This window comes from Saccostrea cucullata, unplaced genomic scaffold (assembly GCF_032062105.1).
Source record: "Saccostrea cucullata isolate Sc308-1 unplaced genomic scaffold, CSIRO_AGI_Scuc_v1 ctg527, whole genome shotgun sequence".
NCBI lineage: Eukaryota > Metazoa > Mollusca > Bivalvia > Ostreida > Ostreidae > Saccostrea > Saccostrea cuccullata.
This window is the reverse complement of record NW_026930262.1, coordinates 101933-125095: the sequence shown is the minus strand read 5'-3', so window position 1 is coordinate 125095 and position 23163 is coordinate 101933. Positions and strand designations below refer to the sequence as shown.

The 23163-nt window shown below is 33.4% G+C and overlaps 1 protein-coding gene and 1 pseudogene across 1 annotated transcript; one reads left to right on the top strand and one right to left on the bottom strand.

Annotated features, from left to right (window-relative positions):
- Positions 1 to 897: 897 nt before the first annotated feature.
- LOC134283460 (uncharacterized) lies at positions 898 to 4479 on the top strand (annotated as a pseudogene).
- A 116-nt stretch (positions 4480 to 4595) lies between these two features.
- Positions 4596 to 13755, bottom strand: LOC134283446 (protein stum homolog). Its single transcript, XM_062765889.1, has 3 exons — positions 13233 to 13755; positions 8117 to 8290; positions 4596 to 5009 (listed from the first exon to the last, which is right to left on the bottom strand). The coding sequence occupies exons 1-3, from the start codon at positions 13399 to 13401 to the stop codon at positions 4918 to 4920; spliced, it is 435 nt and encodes a 144-aa protein (XP_062621873.1). The 5' UTR covers positions 13402 to 13755; the 3' UTR covers positions 4596 to 4917.
- Positions 13756 to 23163: the final 9408 nt, after the last annotated feature.

Genomic DNA, 23163 nt, shown 5'->3' with positions numbered 1-23163 from the left:
TTAAGTTGTACAGTTGTGACGAGGAAAGAAAAACATGGTATTTTAAATCTCTTACATCTAATTATATAAGATAAAAAAGCAAATGTACATGAATATTTCATCTATATAGTCAGAAACAAGAGCAGAATCCCTCCTTAGGTGATTTTAATCGGAACTTTATATGTAAATTTATATAACAATATATATTATCATGGCTGTTCCCTCTTTTTTTTTTTTTTTTTTTCTTTCCCTTTCAACCATGTAATTTTCTCATCTGGTTGTATGTTTATTGTATTACGTGTATACAATATTATGCTAGTAGTTACAATGCCATTTTTGTTGCCCCTTGAGCAGCTGAGGACCTATACGAATTCACGTTTTTTAATCGTTCAGAAAAGGCTTCCCAAAGCAAGCAAGGAAAAATTTAAATTGCTCAACCCCTCTCTTCATGAACTTCTGGATCCATCACTGAAATTTTTTTAATTTAAAATCATCGTAATATTTAGCATTTAGAAATCCCCAGGATTGAGCTTTATCCACACTTTGAAAGAAAACAAAACTAAACGCAGCATTGAGTTTTATTGGTGATGTTTGGAAATGTAAAAAAAGAAACGTGGAGTTTTCCTTATTGACCTTTTGGTTGACACCGCAAAGGAAAGCTACAACTTAAGTTTATTTACAAATTGTGGATTTGATTACTGTTAGGGGAACAATTTGATGTTTAAATCTGCAGATAACCCATTTACCTAGTCAAATGTTTCAAACGCTCAGAAAAAAATATAAACGTTGTATAATATAATAGATAATATATGTTACATATATATGTACAAAATATTTCAGATATACTCTTTGAATGCCTAAGAAACTCCTGAAAGAAATGGCAGGTGAGACATTTCAAAATGTCTTGGATGTATATAAACAAAAGAAAATTATTACTTCAAAAAGCCTTCCTGTGGTTATGAACGGGAGACTTGTAGTGGAAAATTTGAGGAAGCTCTCCATGGAATTCATATTTTGAAAAAATTAATCTCCTACCAAATATATTACAAACCTGTCTTCAATGTAGACGCATCCTATTCTAAGTGTTTGGAGTGCATTGAGCATTTACCACAGCTACCTGGCATTGATGTCACAGAAGCTAGGAAACTCTTTCTTCTTCAGTTTGTGGAAACTTCCTTATTCAAACCGCCAGTGTCACACCTTGGATATGACCTGTATTTACGGGCCTTGGTGGACAAAATGGATGAGGTTATCCAAAAACTTCACAGAGACTATCATGTCGAATTTACTTTGATTGAATACCCTCTTCATTTGGCCGTGGAGTGTCATCTTCTTCGAATGGTAGAACTTTTGGTGAATGTAAAGAAAATGGATGTGAACTGTGTTGACAATGAAGGCAACACACCTCTGCATCACTTAATGAAATATAATCCGTGTGGAGGTGGCAGAGGATAGTTTCGAATAAAGTACCGTCAAAAAATAGAAAAAATAGAGAAACCTGAGGTTTGAATGCATATTATAGGTAATTTTATAGCTAGAATATTTTATGGGTGCATTTGGAGGGAATTGGTGGCCTTGTATATTTTATTGAAATATGACACTTTAGCGTCAGTACTACTGTATATGGGATATGGACTAGAAATGCGAAACTAAGCTCAAAACTCACTCTACCGGTATTTCACCAGAAAAGCGGGGTGGGTTCATAGGATGAATTGCAGCTTGAAAACGAGGTGGTTGAGCCATTATCTCTTGCTGTTCATTGGTATGTACAAATGTTATTCTGCAATTTGTGTGGTAGCTTAGGTCATGAACACGGGCCAGGAAGCAGTTGCGGCTGCGGCGAAATAGTGTAAATAGGCTTGATTTACATGAAATTTTTTGAGATTGTCCCTGCGCCATCTATGGCACGCCAAATTCACAAAAATGAGCAAATCATAGTTTCACAATCGATAAACTAGGTTTATCGGTTGTAAACTATAGTTTACGGACTGTAAACTATAGTTAACAACGTTAATCTATATTTTACATCTGTAAACTATAGTTAACGCGATAATCTATGTTTCACAACCGTAAACCATACTTAACACCGAAAACTATCATTTGCGATTGCAAAACATAGATTATCTGATAAATACAGTTTCACGATTTGTAAACTATAGTTTACAAACCGTTAACTATAGTTAACGATCTGATAAATATAGTTTCACGATTTGTGAAACTATGATTAACAACTCTTAACTATAGTTTACGATTGTAAACTATAGTTTACAAACGTGAATCTATGTTTATCAACAAAATCTATTGTTAACGCTTATTACAGACAGATAAACTTAGATTATCATTCGTAAACTATGGTTAACAACCGTTAAATATAGTTTTACAGATGAAAACTATACTTAACGAATCGTTTACTATACTTAACGAATCGTTAACTATAGTTTACGGTTTGTAAACTATAGTTTACAGTCGATAAACCTAGTTTATCAAATGTGAAACTGGGTTTATCTCATTTTTGTGAATTTGGCGTGCCATAGCCATCTTTAGGGCTCAATTGTGTAAGTTGTACATGTTTTATTCCTAAAAGCTTCAAATTCCTCAGTATTAAAGCTGAACACGACTCGTAAATAGGCATACGCCATTTTCGATAACATTATGTACGATACATCAATACTAGGGTATACTCGTCGCATTCGTTACACCTGACTGCTTTATTGTCACGGGTATCGGCGTGCAATGGCGACCCGTGTTCGTGCTGGTTATTTTGCACTGCCGACTTGCCGTTGTTTATATCATATAGCAGTTAGGTTTATCTGTGTTGTTTGTATACTGAACTGACTTATACAACTATAATTGTAAATTTAATTGGTATCTTTCTTTCCTGCATAGGACGAAGTATTACGGTATTATTCTCGCTAGGTACGAGTCCTGAATAGCATACGTCCGTCTACACCGGTGTCGACTGTTTACACAGAACAGTGACTAAGTTCTGCCCTATTTATAGGGGTCCGCAGAGCAGCGAGACTCGGGAACAAAAATGGTGGACACATTGCTTTTACGAATCATGTTCAGCTTTAAATAAACCGTCAGTCAAACGTTTTGATTGCAAAAAAAAAAAACAAAACTATCCTCTGCCACCTTCGGAGGTTGGCGCTGTACGGCGAAGTTTAAACCCACTTTATTTTATTTTACTCTGCAATTCTTAAAGAACAAAGGTGCAAAATTGTTAGCTTATAACAAAAAAGGGAGGACACCTTTACAATATGCTATAATACATAAACATATAACAGATGTGGATAAGTTCATAGCTATGTGTCGTGACTTTAGTGATTTCAATAATGAAACTCATATTGAATTCTTAGAACTTTCAGCCGCAAAATAGATGTTTAATAATGATGAAAAATTATCTGTCGAAGGAGTAAATACATATAAAAGAGCGCCCAGGGAAAGAAGTAAGCAAAAAATTCCATATACAAAGAAGAAAGAACCTCGAGAACTTTTCTTTGAGAATATTGTAGAACCAGATACAGAAAATTCAGAGTTATTTAACTTAATCTGCACTGCAGAAGAAAAGAAGAAAAGGTTCCTTCTTGACCTTCTTATATTTGAAAGAATATTAGGATGCAAACATTTTTATTTTTTGGAGGCATGTTCTGAATGATTTGGCTTTTTATGTGATGCAGTTCGTGAGGAAGATTTGTCAACTCAATACGTTTTGGACAGTTTGAAAATTTATTCCAGTTTTCTAAAAAAATGTAGGGGTTTTGGATCCCAACGAGATTTATAAAATGGAGAAGTTTGATATTGAGGACGGTATGTGCAATGTTCAAACAGTGACTGAATACTTACATCAACTTCGTCATTTTACTGAGAACAGTGAAAAATACACGACAGAGGAACTGCTGGATGTTTTTTCACATTTTTATGTCAGTGGAATCAAGATGAAAATTGAACAAGATGTTATGCCCTACCATCTAGACAAAATAGAATTGTTATACTTTTCAATCACCATTTTATCAAGAAATGTATCTGAAGAAAATAAAAGTACCTTAAAGAAGTCGCTCAAAGCCATAATCAGTGCAGGGAATTCAATGAAATGTGGATCATTAGGATTAGTCCATGCTATCATTCGTCCTATGTTGACACTGCAGAATTATCATGACGCAGGCCTCCGCTGTACTCATTGTCCAGAAATTCTAGAAATGCTTCTAGATTTTAGTACATCAATTAATGAGTTAGATGAAAGTAAAAGGAAAATACTCCACTGTTTTTAATGAACTTACAGTCTGCGTGCCTATGTATAGTTATGGACCTTTTAAACCATTATTAACATTCGATGAAATTGAAAGCTTTGAGGACTATGCATTGAAGATTATCACCATGGCATTGGAGAAAGGACTGCATATAGATCAGAAACCTATTAATGAGTTGCAACCCAAAACTGTATTGGAACTAGCTAAGGGTACACAAAAAAATGTGCCACATAAAATATATAAATCGTAAAAGGGCAGTAAAACGTCAGATATTTCGGAATAATGTACATGTAATTGATAAATTATTTTATAACAACAAGACCTTTCATAATTGTACCGTTTCTGAAAGAAAGGGAAGAGAAACAATATATGTACAAACATAATTTATTTCATATATCCCTGCAAGAAATGAGATAAAATTTTATACGTACAAAAATGCCAACTAAAACACACGAGTTTAATACGAAAGCAAAACCGAGGCACCAGCTTTAGAATTATACAGCTATATACATAAAATTGTCAGACTCCTGAAATATACCCATCCATGCATATCTAAGTCATGTAACTCTCCTCTAAGAACCGATTCCCCATTTCCGCTAGCGGAATGCTCCCAGCTTCTATTTTGAAATATCCCTAGCAGTAATTGTCAAGAAGCAAATATGGACCTTTATTTTACATAATTCAGCGATCACATGGGTATGTCGACACTGCTTTGGCGCCGGACGTAATAAGGTCCGGCAAGATTCTGAAATTCTGCTTCCGGTTCTTCACCCTTTGCAACTGAAACAGAACATGAGGACCAGTTAAAAAAATTGCTAATTACAACAGCACTAATAAGTGTTAGAACTTTGTACCTTTTTTATTAGTAATGAGTAAATGTTAATAATCTGAAGATGTCGCTCGCTCTCGCTCTCTCTGTCTCTCTCTCTTATTCACTGAAGCATTTTAAGCGTTTAATTTGGGTTGAAGAAATTTCTAAAATTTGGTTGGCAAACATAAAATTCTACATTAAAAACAATGTGACTAACTGTGTTCTACCAGTGAATGTTCTACAGTGAAAGATGTATGGGCTTTTTAGAACGAACACTTCTGCCAAACCCACTTTAACGACTCTCCTAGAATTCTTGATTTGAAAATAAAAGTAGGATTTCCGAAGCACATAACCTTGACTCAAAGATAAAAAGTGAAACGTAGAACGTTCCCAAAATCTAAAGAAAACAATATGGGTTTGTAAAACGCTGATGCCCCAGTATGACGAGGGTTTAAGTTTCTCAAATGCAAGTCAACCTCAAAGGTCAAAATTGTTGGTATCTAAAGTAAGGTTCTGTTACAAGGAATACACATGTGAAGTATAAAAGCCCTAGTACTAACTGTTCAAAGGTCATGGTCAATGTTAAAGTTTTTTAAAAGTAAGTTAATACTATATCTGAAGAAAGATTTTGAACACAAACATACTACATGTAGTACTCAAAAGTTATGGACAAGGTTAAAGTTTTTTACGGACAAACAGAAACAATCAGACAGACTGACGAACAGGGCCAAAACTACTAAGTATATACCCTCGATTTTTCGATTACATGGGCATAATAATCTAAAGAATGTCGTTATATAGTTGATGTCCATGTGGCGTGAACACTGTATCCTCACACTGTTTGGGACGTTGCTGTCGTCTATGGGCTATAGGTTCTTTTTTTTGAGAAGGACCTATCACAGAACGGGGCATTTATAATATGATGTACAACTTTATAAACTGAAGGTAAGAAGTAAGCAGTTGATACTGCAACGCACGCGTTTCTGATTGTTTGTCAACAAAAAGGCTAATGTGATTGGTCGAGAGACATGAAAAACTCATCAATATTTTATTCTCCCAGACACAAAACGTTCTATAGTCAACCCGTAGAAGATCAAATGAGAATTGTTGGGTGTGACGTGTGCATACCCTGCAAATAAGTATGTGCAATTTTGAATGAAAATGTTGACAGCAGGAAGATTAATTTCATTTGCATGTGAAGAGAAGGTTATAAAAATATAGGAATTTATACTTTCAGAAAACTAAAGATTTATTATATTTTAGGAAGGCTTTCCTGTCTCAAAGTTTAAGGAAAAGAATATCATTGAAATTCCAGATTATCGCAGATAAATGTTTTTCATGTTTTATTCTCGATAGGCGAGAACACTTTGAGTGTAATTAAAATTACATTAAAATCTGTCCCCCACATCCCCAGGTGGTCTTTATCAGTGTGGCACATTACCAGAACAAGCATATCAATGCCAAGTACTACAACACAATCAATTTTCTGGCACCGACCGCTTCCGCATTATGAATGCATGTGCATCTATTTCTTCCCTAACACCAGAATCCTTTGATATATGACGAATGGATAATGTAATCTACTCTTCATTAAACTGAAGTATTATTTCATTATTGCTTCTCGAAATCTCCTAATAATGGAAAACAAGTGAATGTAAAGTATGTTGTTGTTAAGAACGTCTTACATGTATATGGTTGCAGCTTGTTTTGCAGAGTTTGTTTTGATATAAAACGAAAATAATGTTTGAACTTGCATTCAAGTGAAAATGGTAATTCTATTTTTGGAAATATAGTTCTTCAATTTTGCGTTAAATTATTTAGTCAATAATTCTGTTTCAAAATTTTAAGACTATATGACAATGATGAAATTATGATTTACAATAGTGAGTTCTGAATTTATAAGGATGAAGCATTTTATAAGCGTTTTGCCCTTGAATTGTTACATAATTCTGCTAATAAAAGAATACAAAAACGATTTGCCAAAGAGGCATTTGATCTTTACAATTCGGTTAAACTGACATTATACCGAGTTCTTTTTACAGCAAACTGTTATTTTAGTTCGCAAACTCTTATTCAACCCCATAAATTGGACTTAGACTTGTTTAAATTTTCCATATACCAAAATACCATTAGTAGGTAACCGCAAATATTTATATTCTATAAATCAGGGCTAGAAACCAATAGTGAGAGGCCGAAAGGTGTGTCAAATTGTATCAGGTTTGAGAACATCTTTACTTTAACTTTCTTTGCCATTGAGAACATCTTTATTTGAACTTTCTTTGCCAAATGACATAGTTCGTACCTTATTTTCAAAACTATGGATTCCTAATTCGAGGTCAAACAAGAGTTCCAAGGGCCATATCGCTCACCTGACCACTTTGGCAAGGAAAAAGCAGAGATCAGTTCAGTAAGGAAAAGTTTAGACATAAAAGTGGTTAGGGGGAGGAGGAGGGGTGTTGAACAAACTCAAATCGGCATTTCCTAAGTGGTCATGATTTTAACAAACTTGATTCTACACTACCTGAGGATGCTTCCTTTTAGTTATGTCCAATCATGGCTTTGCTGTACTTTTGAAGAATATTTTTAAAGGTTTATCCTATATACAGCGTACCCATTATGGCCCCACCTTTCCCTCAGGGGTCATGATTTTAACAAACTTGAATCTACACTACCTAAGGATGCTTCCATATAACTATGACTAATCATGGCTTTGCTGCTCTTGGGAAGATTTTTAAAGATTTTTCATATGTACGACTTGAGTTTCGTCTTTCCTGGTCCAGTGGTTCTTGAGAAAATTTTTTAAAGAAGCCATTCATTTTTCATTAATTCATAATTATCTCCTCTTGGAAGAAGACGACCCTTTATTTAGACAAACCTTATCTCCTTTACCCAAGGATACTCTGTAGGACGTTTTGTTGAAATTGCGCTAGCGGTTCTAGAGATGAAAATGTAAAAAGTTTACGACAGACAAGAACAGATTTTGATCCGAAAATCTCACTTGAGCCTTCGGTTCAGGTGAGCTAAAAGTCTAGACCACTGGAAGAAGTAAAGGAAAATGTGCATTGTGGAAACTTACTAGCAAGCTGTACAAAATTCATTCCCCATAAAATACTCCAAATCCAGCCGACAATGACGATGAATGTCACCATTTGTAGGAAGGCCGCTAGCAGGTTGAGGAGAAATGCATTCATACGTTTCTCTATTTTAGTAGGACAACCACAAAATACGGTGAACGCTGAAATAAAGGTTCCTAAAACAAACAAAAAATAAATAAGTCAGCAAATTGGATTTAAAAAAATGTATTAATTTTTCTGTAAAATCGCTTTCAAAGAATGTTTGATTTATTGATCCTTTAGCCTATTATTATATAAAGCATGTGGTGAAATTTTTTAATGACACAATGTACATGTACAGTGTTGGCATGCACATGTTTTAAACCACCCATGTCTTCAATAAATCAAGAGAAATTCCAAGTAACCAATATTTTTACTCCATAAAATTCAATAAAATCTGGAAATCGCATGAACTCGTAGAGTTATTTTTTGCGATTTTGAACTCGTCTTGAACTTCTTATGCAAGTAAGAGATTTATATAGAAACAGGAACCCTAACATTTGTTGTACTAGATGTCTATAAGTGCATTTTTTACCCTTTCATTAAAAAAAATCAAACTAATGACGGAAGAAAATTCAATCATCTGCTCGTAAATTTTGAACTTGAAAAACAAAGATGGCGCCACCAACCAAAACTACTCAAAAAATATATCCACAAGTAGAACACTTTGCTTGTTCAAGTGTTGCCAGATATTATTTTCTTGCAACATATTGCACATCTTCTCCATAACATCACGACTGCATTAGCCATGTAAAAGAGCATGGTTTCTGACAATGATATGCACCTGAGGAACAAATTTCTTTGTACACGCGACCTTGTTCCGCCGCGGAGTGAAGCCTATACGTTTCCTTCATCCCTACATTCTTTTCTGAAGCACTCTCAAGACAAATCTGTAGAGTAAGTGCCAAACAATGGGTTAAAGTTACAGACAGAGAGGGAAAAACAATCCTGACTCCGAAATGATCAATTGACGGAAGCAAAAGAAGACGATTAAAAAGATGAATTGGTGCTAAATGTATACCTTCAATGCATATATTGTTTATGTATTGTCGACTTGTTATTTTAATGAAATAACTGACAGTTAATAAAATAACAGGCATTTATTATGAAATAACTGACAACCAATCAAACAATTGCTAGTTAATCATGAAGGAATTGTAAATCTTTGTTACTCCTAACTGTCATTATACACGGGATTCCCAGAATGCCAGTATGTGTTGAGGTTTAAAGAACAACAGATGCTGGCATTGAAATTTTGTTTAGCGTGGCGGTTAATGAATGCTTGTTAATTGTTATACTGGCGCTCTAAGGTGATATACCTGCTCATCTTATGAACTGTATAAATTTAATAAGAAGCATCTGCTTTCAAAAACTTATCTTCTGATCATAATAATTTTTACAGGTGTAACGTGTACAATGTTCCAAACGGTCAATATTATTGATCCAAAAAGGACGAAGAGTCGACACTGCAGAAACATATTTTTTTTTTAATTTAGTTAAGCTTTTTTTAACATTTATCAACAAATTTATGTTTAATCAAAGGTGCTGGTAACATCAGATTTCTCTTCGACGCTTCATATATTATCTTCTCGCATCTGTAGCATTCTTGTGTAGAAAAAAAATGATTCGGTCAAATTTAATTTGTTTATTATGTTGCCTAGCAGAGGGAATTGTAACTTAAATCCATTTATTTCTGTGGACTTTTAAATTCTTTATTATATATTTAGAATGCTTACATTTATCATAGACAGAGAGCTTTTTATTTAAATGATAAAAAAAATCCACAAGAGCATACTATTTAATCAAATTAAATGTCTGTCATGTAATAAAACAAGAGAGGGAAAATAAAACCTAATCAGACATAGGGTATGTTACAGGTTTCCTGTTTACTTATTGTTTTGTTTGATGAATGTAAGTTTTGCTCTGGAAGATTGATGAAGAGATTAATGCGGAACCATTGAACATATGATGCCATTTTCGCCAATGAAATCTGAAGATGATGGTGATTTCTTTAGTCCATCCTCTATATATAAATGCATTTGTAGTGCGTGGAATGTGGCTTTAATTACCAAGAAACATTTATTTCATCACGAGTTTTCAATTTTGTATATCAGAGCACGGGAAAAAGTGCTCTCTAAAGCTATTTAATAAAAGGGAAGTAAACAGATGCGTTGAGTGACAGGATGAGGCCCGTATAATGGCAGACGGTACTCGTGTCTGAAGCTCTGGGCTTGTTTACTTTTATTTCATTTGAAGAATATTTTAGTAGCCGCTTTTTTTGTACATCCACCTTTCCCTAGCGCTGGGATCAGAAAGCCCTGGAACTCTCACTTAGCATAGATCGTTAATTTTGACACACCACACGCGTTCTGTCTTATGGTGTTCCTCCACTCAAAGACTTTAATGAATGGAAATCTAAAAAGGTACTCTTGGTTTATTCCTTCGCCAACGATATTCATTGAATTCTCGGATATATTGTTCCTTTCAGTGTGTTGTAAACAATATTATGTTTAAGAAATGAGAATTCTTTTGAAAAATATATGTTTAGAGACACTTTTCAGCGCTCCTGCAATTGTATCCCGTGTGAGGAAAAACATCCCATGTAATAAGAATTTCAGCATTGTGTTTAAGTTCTTTAATTTCAAAATCTAATAAAGGAAATGGTCAGTTATAAACAAATTTCAATACTCTACAATAAGGCGTGGCCCAAAAATTAACTTTTTTAGGTCGTCAGATTTATGATCATCTTTAATCTCATTTTAAGAAACATGTCATTGGCTTTATGGTTGATTGGTAAAAATCCATTTTGTCACGGAATAAGACTGTAAATTCATTGCAAAGACGCAAAAGTCTCAGGCTTTAAAAGAAGCCTGACCCAGAATATTTGGCGAAATATATACATTGATATATCTATTTCTTCCGTGTAAATTGTTGCTCAGAGTCTCTGAATCTTCTTCTCTGATCTCTGGTCAAAGAGTGTACAGGTTAGAGCCATATCTTGCTGTATTAAAATTGATTTTGTCACCACAAAGACGTTTTAAGAATAACAAGGGGACCGCAAAGCTTAACATCCCCTTGCAAAGCGCATATATATAAATCAAGGCACTATTCGACATCGATCCTGATGCAAATAACGTCATTTCCGTTTTGCACAGGACATAACTCACAAACAAACACACACGGATATGTTACTATATCCCCTTCAACTCCTTTGCGAAAGGATAGCTGGAAATTTTCGAAGAAATCAGATTGTGAATAACATTAAAAGGTATATTGTTTTGTTTAATGCCAAAATCACGTTAAAAAGATACATGAATTGTAAAATCATTGAAGATTCTATAGCTCTGACATTAAGATACCTATACTTTTTCATACCCAACAATTCATATTAAATTTTCTACCAGTATGTAAATTGTAAATTGTAATATATACTGTCCCAGTACATAGAACTTAACAAGAACATTTTATTACTGCTATTTGTCTCTTCCCAGTAGACATATACTTACACATGTTTACCGTCATCTCCCTTTATTTCTTATTTCATTCTAATAAAAACCTAGTTGCTTTAATTACTGGCAGATAAGATGCATGTTATTATTAATAACAGTATTTGATGACGATTGATGATACAGAATTTATAGATCAAAGATGTTGTGATTAAATCAGACGTTTACAAAATTCATATTTTGGATGGAAACATCGCTGATAATATTTAATTTTACAATTCAATAATGAGAATACATGAAACTTCATACAAGAGGATTTGTTTAGCAGTTGTATTGGGCTTTGATTTAGTTGACAGCGAGCTCACTCGGAGAGATTGATAAGTTCTCAAGAATCAATTTAGATCTAAATACGCGGAATTCCCGCTACCTTTTGATACACAATATTTATGCTGCCCAGATGTACATACAACTTCACTTTGTTGAACATTTCCTACTTGATAAATTCTGACGGTTAACTTTGTCGAAAGAGAAAAAATTACGGTGAATTTGCCGAAGGGATGCTGATACTGTAGAAAAGATTAAGTTTTATCACGAAGACATTTTAGTTGTATTGAAAGCCACACCTTCCCACATAGCACGCACCATAGGGGGTTGCTGATGTATAAATAAATTTTGCTGATTAAATACCTTCATCGCTTCTTTTATCGCCAATTCTAACTCAGATAAGGGAAGTACATTCTTCAAAAAATGAATATCATTGCGATTTTCGACAATCGTTAACAAAAAAATAACGTGTTGTTTATGTATCAGTACATTGCCCTCGCACTAAGTCTTCGGGTAGAAAACTCAATGGACGGGTAGCTGAACATAGTTATCTATTGACAAGAAAGAGTGTGTTGGTTTATGCATAAATAAAATCTTTGGGTTTGTTATCTTTGTATTTGAGAAACTGATCACCAGTCTTTCCAAAGTAATTGCATATTTTGGTGTCGCAGTGGAACTCTAGAGAGCGTTTATCTGTCTTCTTGCTGTCATTGTGCATAATCGTTAGATCATCCAACTCACAAACTGCACGAGGCACGTACATATATATAGTTCCTACTCAGAGCTCATTACCATATTCTTATTCTCTTCGTTTTTTTTAGGAAGAAACTTGTAAAAAAAAATTTTCAATGCGGAATCTTTTCCCCAAGGAAATAATTGAAAAGTTGTTTGAAACCATATATTCACTACTAGTATTTTCTCTTATAGTGCTGTGGTTTGTATTTTCTTTAAAATCTAACACCAGATAAAAAAAAGTTGATGCATTTTCATTTTTCAATCAATTTCACGTGTTTACCAGGTTCATGAAAACTAGGATATTCTGTGTAGGAACCTTGATTGATATTGCAAAGTATCTAATGATACGACGATCGTGCAGTCGCATTCCAGGAAGCAAAAATATACCAGTAACTCAATATCACGAATCTTCGCGAGGGCAAAAATAATTGTTTTTGAAATGTAATCGAGATCAGCGATTATGATACATAACAAGCAGTTCATAAATATTTATCGTTAGTTAGCTTCCTTAACGTATCAAACAGTTGTTGCAGTATATATGCATAAGATGTTTTACTTTCTGAAATCTACTCACCCATGCCTGGAATGGCAATATTTACGAGGCAAAGAATGACTGCAGCACATAAATGCATCTTAGGTATGGCATTAAAAAGAGGTCCATGTTTCTCACTAACTTCTACCGTGCCCCCTCTATCGTCGTTGATTTTCACCTTCTTTTTCTCTCCGTTTTTCGACTCACCCATTGTTTATATATATTTTTTATACAGCAAACCTCCCAAAAGTAGAATTAAACTATTTCTCTCCACACTCAAATCTCACTAAGCACTGATTTGCACAGTTTTCATAGCATGTTGAGTTTTACCCAAATCCAACTCATTATTGTAAGAAGTTCGGTAAATTCTCAGTTAAAATAATAATAATGCGGGTTTTAAAGCACGTAAAATGTTCAAGAAATCTTGGCAGCGGTAAATGAGGAAGGCACTCTTCCTCAAGGGTTTATGATATATTTATCAATCGCAGTATACGAGTCGTGCGCTTCGCTCCAGCACAGAGAGAGGAGAATAATACTGGCACCCTGCAAGCTATCATAAGTATACTCGAGATGACTTACAATTCCTACGGCTCAGTAAAACACTGAAATAGAAAGATGAAACAGTTATGTGAGGGTGTTTGGTAGAGTGAAAACCAATTTAAAACGTGACACTGTTTAATTTTAATCACAGCGCTTATTTGAATAGAACAAATTTTTAATATAACCAGCGTCGGTTACATTTCGCATATGTGATAAAAATGTAAATGCGACTGACCCCTTTTATGTACAGAGCAGCAAGAGTTAATTGAGGTAGTATCAAAACAAAAGAGTTCTGGCACGAGAAATTACCACTCAGAAATTAAGTGCGTCAGAAATATATAGACCTTATTTCAGCATAAGTATGTGTTTATAAACACTGACATTTTTTTTTGGATGAAAAGGCTAATTTTGATGAGGAAGGGAGGTAAAATAGAGCAATTTTAGCATAAATTATAGGAATGTGGGTCTGCAATTTCAACCGTACATCATTGATGTCCTATCGTGACCCCTTCTTATGATGCTAGCCATGATCTGAATGTGATAATTCAACTTATATCCATAATTTTCTTTCGAAGGATTAAATTCTTACAAATCATTTGTCAGTTTTATATATTTTTTTATATTCCCAACAATTGATTTTGAATTATCATGAGCATTCGGCTGACTATGGTACCCTACATCAAATTTGCAGTAATCGGCCGAGGTTTGCCGAATGTTACCATATGTATACCAAAGGTACATACAAATACCATACAAAGATGCTTAGTATTTTCCAATAAAAACTTCAAGATACTTTTTTAAAAAAATTATGTCACAAAATTTTACCAAAATAACATATTTTAACGTACAACTTTTCAATACTTTTTACAACCATACCCCACGACTGGTTTGAAAAGCTTGGGCTTTTTTGACATCACAGACGACTGCTAATTTCTCAAAAGAAGTGGATATCATTTTTATTACTGCTCCAGTTTCAGACTGACGATATCAAATGTATCTGCACGGTTGTTGTAGACTAGATCTTCAAACATTCTGTCGGTATAACCATTATTAACAGACCTGTTTTTTGTTTTTTTTAATTTATATGAAGCAATATTTATTCCAAAAACTCAACATCTTACTGACGTCTTGAATTGAACATTAGATGTACCGACGACACTTTACGGTAAACAATATTCATTTTCATTCCTACATTGGCTCGACATTTTCTAAGTTTCATCTTTCGGACCTCATAGTTTTGACAACTTTTTTTAGACAGACAGGCTATTTTTGCCTTTTCTTGGATATTTCGAGGTAGAACTGACATTTATCTTTTTTTAAAAATTAACCCATTTATACAATAATTTAAAATTCGACCCGTGCTTATAGACAAAGTAAGACTTTTTTTTTAAAAATGGACAGAGGGACAAAGGACAACCTTAATTAGATTTGCGTCGTTGGTTCAAGTGGGCTAAACATATTGAACTTACCGGGCTTTTGTGAAGCAGATTTTTTTTAGCAATCATTTTGGATCTGCTGCAAATGCATATCATCCACTTTTAATCTGAGAATGTTTTGCTATTAAACGAAAAATAATATATCTACGAGTATGTTTATGTATATAATAAAAACTTTGAGTGATTATTTTGGTATTTACTTACATTAAGGACAGATGATACAAACAAACTTTTGTCAAAGAATATGAAAATAACAACTTGGGTCGTGTTTAAATAAATAAAATGAATAACTTTCACTGCATAGTTTTTAATTTTTTACTCAGATTTGGGCAAAAATGAAATTTAAAATGAAAAATATTTGTATAGATTAATAAGGATGGTTTCAGAAGAGCAGATTTTTGAACATCACAGAAGGTTTACAATTTCTTTATATTCTAGAAATTTATTATTTTCATCATTTACAATGAAATTAGGTCAAAAAATACGTATCAATCCAGGCATCCATTTGTTTGTTTGTATCATCTGTCCTTAAATGATATCATCTATTCAGATTTCACTTATTCAATTGAGAATATCACCTTTATTCGACCAGGAATATTGCCTATTAGAATTGTTGAATTAACAACAAAAACGATGCTACGTCACTGAGTTGCATAACGACTGCCTTATAGCAGAACACAACAATTGCACTGCGTCAACCTTCAATTACATTATGTCAACTCCATATGACAGTTACTCACACAACTATTACATTGTGTTAACCTTCTATTACATTATGTCAACTCTACATGATATTAACTCATACTACTATAGCATTGTGTGAACTTTCCTTTACATTATGTTCAACTCTTTATGACATTTGCTCACACTACTATTGCATTGTGTGAACTTTCCTATACATAATGTCAACTCCATATGACAGTTACTCACACTACTATTACATTGTGTCAACCTTCTTTCATTATGTCAACTCTTTATGACATTTACTCCCACTATTATTTTATTGTGTCAACCTTCCATTACATTATGTCAACTCTTTATGACATTTACTCACACTACTATTGCGTTGTGTCAACCTTCCATTATATTATGTCAACTCTTTATGACATTAACCCACACTACTACTGCATTGTGTCAACCTTCCATTATGTTGTGTCGATTCTTTATGATATTATCCCACACTACTATTGCATCGTGTAAACCTTCCTTTACATTATGTCAACACTTTATGACATTTACACATTCTTGCATTTCGTTATGTTTACTGTTCATGACATTTAATTAAACAACAATTACATTGTGTTAACCTATCATTACATTATGTCAATTCTTTATGATATTAACTCACACTACTACATTATGTCGATTCACTATTACGTTATGCGAACACGGGTATCCTCGGCCTTTATATGAGCATACCGTATTTTCCGCAATCGGCAATCCTCGGCTGACTCTGCTACGCTCCATTCAAACGTTATGTGCGAGGTACGAGTCATCCGAGGAATTTGATTGTATTTTCCGCGTTCCGAGAGCACTAAAATTGGCGGGAGAGAAAATTGCCGTAGAAGAAATCTCAGCGATTTGGGAATGACATCTTTAAATAAAAATTTTAAGCGACAAAGGATTGACAATCTTGAAACGTGCAAAGCCTTAACACTGCGACTGTGAATTAAAGACACGTCGAAATTCAATGGCGTTTACTTTAATTTGATAATTAAATAAATCAAATATTATGAGTCGTGCAGCAATTTTTTTTTCTTTTTATTTTGAATTGTTGTTTGTTTATTTGGTTTTTTTTTTGGATAAAAGTCTTAAACTTCTGATCTTACTAAGAACATTGTCATAATTTTTTTTTTATCAGTCTTGAACTTTCCTTTTTTTTAAAAGTGTAAACACATCGTATAACACACGTGCACTGGTGGGTTGGGGGGAGGGGGAAATCCCGCCCTACCATCTTTAGTGACCAAAATCTACATGTACAAAAAATTAATAAATTTATTGGTTTTACTTTGTAGGACATTGCATTAGTTTCACATTAAGTTTAGCTGAATTAAGTTGAAAACTTTTTTTTATAAAACTATAAAGCCTGAGAGCTTCTCTGCTTTCCCCCTTGGTCTCCAACCATAAACCGTCCCCCTTCAGGCTTGGACAATTTTTTTTTTTTTGTTGAAGATTCTCATATCCGCTACTGATATGTGTTCATGCATGCTTACTAAGACATATTCAATTGATTTAGATGAGGGATTGGTAGATTTTTTGTAATAGAATTCTGGCCCTGGAATAGTTGAAAAAATTACTAATTCCAGTGCGTGACGTATCATCTTTTTCGAAAGGAATGGGGGGGGGGTTAGCCAGAAAAAAAATATTCGCCCGAAAAAAAAAATTTAGAAGCCAAAAAAAAAATTGTCTACTTCAAGACCGAAAATCCTCTTTCGGGGAGGGGGGTCCAACTTCGATCAGTCCTAATTTTTTTGTCAGATATACTACATTACCCTCAGTGGACTATACTTCAACAAAAAGTGGGGGTGGGGGCTGTACTTTCAATGAACATTACATTTTCTATTGTAAAGTTATGTTTGGGAAAAGAGGGGGGTTGATATTTTGTGCCTCTAATTCTTCCGTATCAATCAGGACCCCCCCCCCCCCCTCTTACCAGTCATAAAAACACGGTCGTCAACATTCATTTTATACCAGATATACTGCTTTGAGATAATGTAAATGTATTTTTACATCAGGTAATGCACTTTTGGAATCAACATGATAAAGAGTTAACACAATATAAAGATATTTTAAGATCACATAAGAAAGAGTTGACATAACGTAATTACGAGGGTCATTCAAAAAATACGTAACAATGTTCTCATAAATATGATTATTACAAGATTATAGATCAACACATTTTTAAACATAAACATTTATTTTGTCGAAGTGTGAAGTTTCATTCCATTTGATTAAACAGAACTCACGTTAGCCAAAATTGAAAGCAACATGTTTTGTTACCAAAAGGAGCACGGTTAACCAATATTGTAACGTCAAAAACAACGCTGAGAAAGTTTGTCAAAAGTATGTATACATATTTTTGTTATTTCAAACACGGTTTGTTGCGTCTTCCCCCTTCAAAACACATATACATATATGTTGCTTAACGCCTGGTTTGCTATCAATTGTACAAATTTAGCTTGAATTAGAATGTTATTGTTTTCAAATTCTTTGATTTACCATGCAACTTTATTATTTCTGCAACATTTAAGCACACATCACGTTCAATGACTTCCTAACTCTTTTGACAATATATTTAAACTTTAACCTGTTTCTTTGCAGACAATCCATGTGTTCAAACTCGCTACCACTCAAAAATTGTATTTTCAACTGAATACAAATACACAGATTTTTTTCATACAGATCCTGATTTATAAGGATTTTTTAAGCTTGTAGAAAAAGTTAAATTTACTGTTACTTGCTGCTGTTTAAATGGAACGAGATATTACATAACCTGATTTCATTTTAATTAATACAGCGATACTTTATTTAAACATGTAAATTTTATTAAATTTCAGCTCCATTTATTAGAGGTATAGCTGTAAATACTATAAAGTGAAAATTAGAAAATTACTCAATTTTGACGGTGCTCCGTGACCCCATTTTTGCTGTACTAAATCCTTGGTAATTTTAATAAATATGAGGATACATTCCAATTTTTTTGCTCAAATTATTTGAATCTGTTGTTAAAATATTTGTACCAAATTCGGATATAATATGACGTTAAATAAAAAAGTTAGGACAAAAGTCTACGAACTTTTTGAATGACCCTCGTATATATCCACATCACGGAATTGAGTTTTGACATAATGTGATAAAGTGTTGATATAATATAAAGATATGTTCACATAATGTCATACACTTTTTACACCACGTAATAAAGCACTGACATAAAGGTAAGATGTGTTCACCTCACATCATGATGCTCTCGCCGTAAAATAAAGATAAACCCATATCATGTAATAATGCATTGATATAATAAAAATACACACTCTCGAAAAGGAATGGATTTTTGACTTCATGTAATGATAAGTTTAATTATAAAACACAATTCACTTGACGTAATGCAATTTTGACCTCTCATATTAAGGAAATGAAATGATGTAAAAAAACATTCATTTCACGTAATAAAGTTTTAACACAATGTAAACACATTATCGCTTCACATAATGAATTTTCGACTTCAAGTTATGAAGTGCTGACATAAGAAAGGATGTATTTACTTCATGTAATGCAGCATTGACATGATGTAAAGATATTTTTACATAATATCATAAAGAATTGACATAACGTAAAGATATGTTCACATCACGTAATGATAAATTGACATAATAAATGCATAGTTGTATGCTATAAGGCAGTGTTGGCGTTCCATAGAGTTGCATATGATTTTCAATTGCAAATGATTGTTGTTTTAGTGTTAGATATAATTTTAGAATCGTCACCAATAGTTTACGGTTAATAAAGCTAGTTAGATTGGCGTGTAGGGATGTGCGATTTTATCGGTATACCGGTATATTTTTTTGTTGCGTGATACGTATCGTGATACGGAGACCTAAATACCGGTCTTTATGTACATATTATAAAGTCCAGAAATTATTCATTTATTTGTTCGATCTTTCAAATTACAATTACAGAAAGTGTAAAAAGTGTTGTAAAAAGTGAAAAGAATGGCGTCTTACCGTCCAAACATAACTGATTTTATAAATTCAAGAAAGTAAAATTTTGTTTTTCAAGCATATTTTTTAGAAAAATAATGACTTTTCCTATAAAATCATTGTAAAAACTTCTTTTAAAAATATCATGATATTATCGTGATATTGTGGGAAAAAATCGTGATATATCGCGATACGAATGTATTGGCGATACCCATCCCTATATACGTGACATATCAAACTGCATAAGTATTAAAAATAAGTTGTGTTTGTGAATCATTGATGCCCCCGTATGGCTACATAGCGAAGATTAAACTTTTCTTAAATGCAAATTAAATATGTCGGTACCCAAGGTAAGCTTTTCTCACAAGAAATACAGTTGAATGCCCTTGCACCACCTGTTCAAAGGATATGGCTAAGGATAAGTTTTTGAAAGGCAGGTCAAACTCCAGGGTCAAGGTCAAAGTTGTTGGTTTCTAAAGAAAGGTCTTGTCACAAGGATAACATACGTGAAGTATGAAAACCTTAGCCCTTACCTTTCAAAAATTATGCCCGGTGTTAAAATTCTTAAAAAAAGAGTGTCATGTAAATTTTGAATTTACCGGATGGCAGTAAATTCAAAATTTACAACATGACAGTAGGCAAAACTCCTAGCTGCACTGAGAATTGCATCTCTCTCAGTCTCTGCTTGAGAAAATTCGGACAAATAAAGCACTATGATTTTTGACCCGTGACCTTGACGTTTGACCTACTTTTAAAAAACTAAACATTACTTTGAATTAGCTATACCTTTTGAAGGCCTTTCTACAAACACTATGATTTTTTTTTACCTCGAGACCAGACTGTGTGTCGTCTAAATAACTAAGATTTTTGGTCTCGTGACCTTGAACTTGAAGTTTGACCTGCCTTTCAAATATGTTATTTTTTCCTTATAGCTTCTGATTGAGAAGAGATAGTCTGGCATTTATATTTGACATGTGCATTACCTGTGGCAAGATTCCATGGCAGATTATGATTTCTGACCACTTGACCTTGATCTTCATGATTGGTGATAATTTCTGAATGACATATGATAGGGCGTTCATATTTGACCCAATATATTATAAATAATGACATTTCACCCACAAAGACACCGAAAGCGGAAGATCACAATTCCTTTTTGTAAAAGTGAGTCAAACTCCAAGGTCGAGGTCAAAAGGTCAGATTTGATGGTACCCAGAGAAAGGTCTTGTCACAAGGAATATACCTGTGAAATATGAAAGTCATAACCCCATCCATTCAAAAGTTATTGGAAAGGTTAAAGTTTTTTGCGGACAAACAGACAAATAGACGAACGGACAGGGCAAAAACTATATACCCTCGAATCTTCAATGTACAGGGAATAAAAATATAACGATGGAAATTTCTTTTCTTAAGCTGATGAATCCGTCATAGTCATGGCCATGCATTCGTACATGAGATTAATTTAAAACAACTGACATTTTAAAACGATTTTTATGACGTATTAAAAATACAAAATTGAGTGTATGATACATTTACGTTAAAATCAAATTTTCGCCGATTCTGAACTTGAATTTAAAATCTAGAGCGTTTAGAACTATAGTTTTTAACTGTCAAACCATGTCTTTTATTTCCATGTGAAGTCGGTATAAATTGGTCATTGTTTTAAATATTTGAAATATTTGATATCTACGATTGATCTGTATATATAGAAGTAATAAAACAATAGAAAGATCTTTTAATTTTTGTTATCCGAACTTATGAAAAATACGCCATATACGACTTTTATAGTAGTATTTTTATTGAAGAAAAATTTAAATATTACATTTTCATGTCCTTGTTGATAAATCGCAAGTCTAAAATTTAAAAAATTACAACCTGGCAATTTTCATGTTGGATAGTTACAACACAACGTTTTGTACACGTTCATCCTATTGACGTATATCGGGGAAAATCACATCTAAAACTTGCTAATTGTAACGGGGACCGTTACTGTCAGTAGAAACGCTCCCCAACTCCCTTTGGTGCCATATTCCATGTAATCTCTATTAAATAAGAAATACTTTATTGAATTTAGACTTAATCAAGGTCTTCCCAGAAAAATACAAAATATATTTAAAAATAGGCATTGCACGCGTGTTCATGTGCGTAATGACCATATTATCTTGTATATAAAATTTTAATATACTTAATATCAAAGCATTTAATCCAAAAGTATTAAAAAAGACCTTTCGAGTCTATTTTTAATTTTACTCATTTCACGTGCACGCACGTGCAAGCACGTGCATAATGTTTTCCTCTACTACATCTTTTATCCCTTATATTTATCTATGTTCTAAATCCCATCCTGTTTGGTTGAAAAACAATTTATAACCATTTGAAGTTTCAGCCAATCAGACTACAGCACACATGCATGCGCGTGATTTCATAATTTTTTATCTTTAATGTATTGTTTTGGATATCTAAAATGAATGACTATATTTTAAAATTCCAAACATTTTGTCAAAAAACAAAGGAGATATAGCCATATAAAGTTTCAGCCAATCAGATTGCAGCACACGTGCATGCGCGTGATTTCATGAATGTTTTTCATATCATATTTTAGGCTATCCTAATGCATGACTATGTTTTAAATTTCAAAGCATTTCGTCAAAAAACAAAGGAGATATAGCCATTTAAAGTTTCAGCCAATCAGATTGCAGCACGCGCGCATGCGCATCCTTTCATGAAAATTTTCATATATCATGCTGTAGATCTTCATAATGTAGGACTATGTTCAAAATTTCAAAAGATTATGACAAGAAACAAGAAAGATATTGAGACTTTAGTTTCAGCCAATCAGAACGAAGCGCACGTGCATGCGCGTGAGATCTTGCTATTTTGACCATGCCATCTTGTCTTTTATTTCCAATGTATCTTTACATTATGAGTTTCAAAAAAATTCATCAGGAAAAAGAAAAGTTACGGCAATATCCATTATATTGGTCATTTCACGTTTGCACGTGCGCGCTTATGAAAAATGCGCGCAAAATGACCTTTTAAATCTACATAACATTTATTGACCCTAAAAACATTTTACCTTAGTCGGATGTGTAGTTTACAAGATCACTCGAGGACAAAATTTTCCCAAAGAATTAAAATAATAATAATAATAATAATAATAATAACAAACAGTTTTGTACACGTTCCCCAACTTCGTTTGGGGAACATAATTAGACATTGAAAACAATGCTCATATCTAAATATAGCCACAATACGTCATACTTCCGTGTTTACAATTGTTGTGGTGCAATATACCCGAAT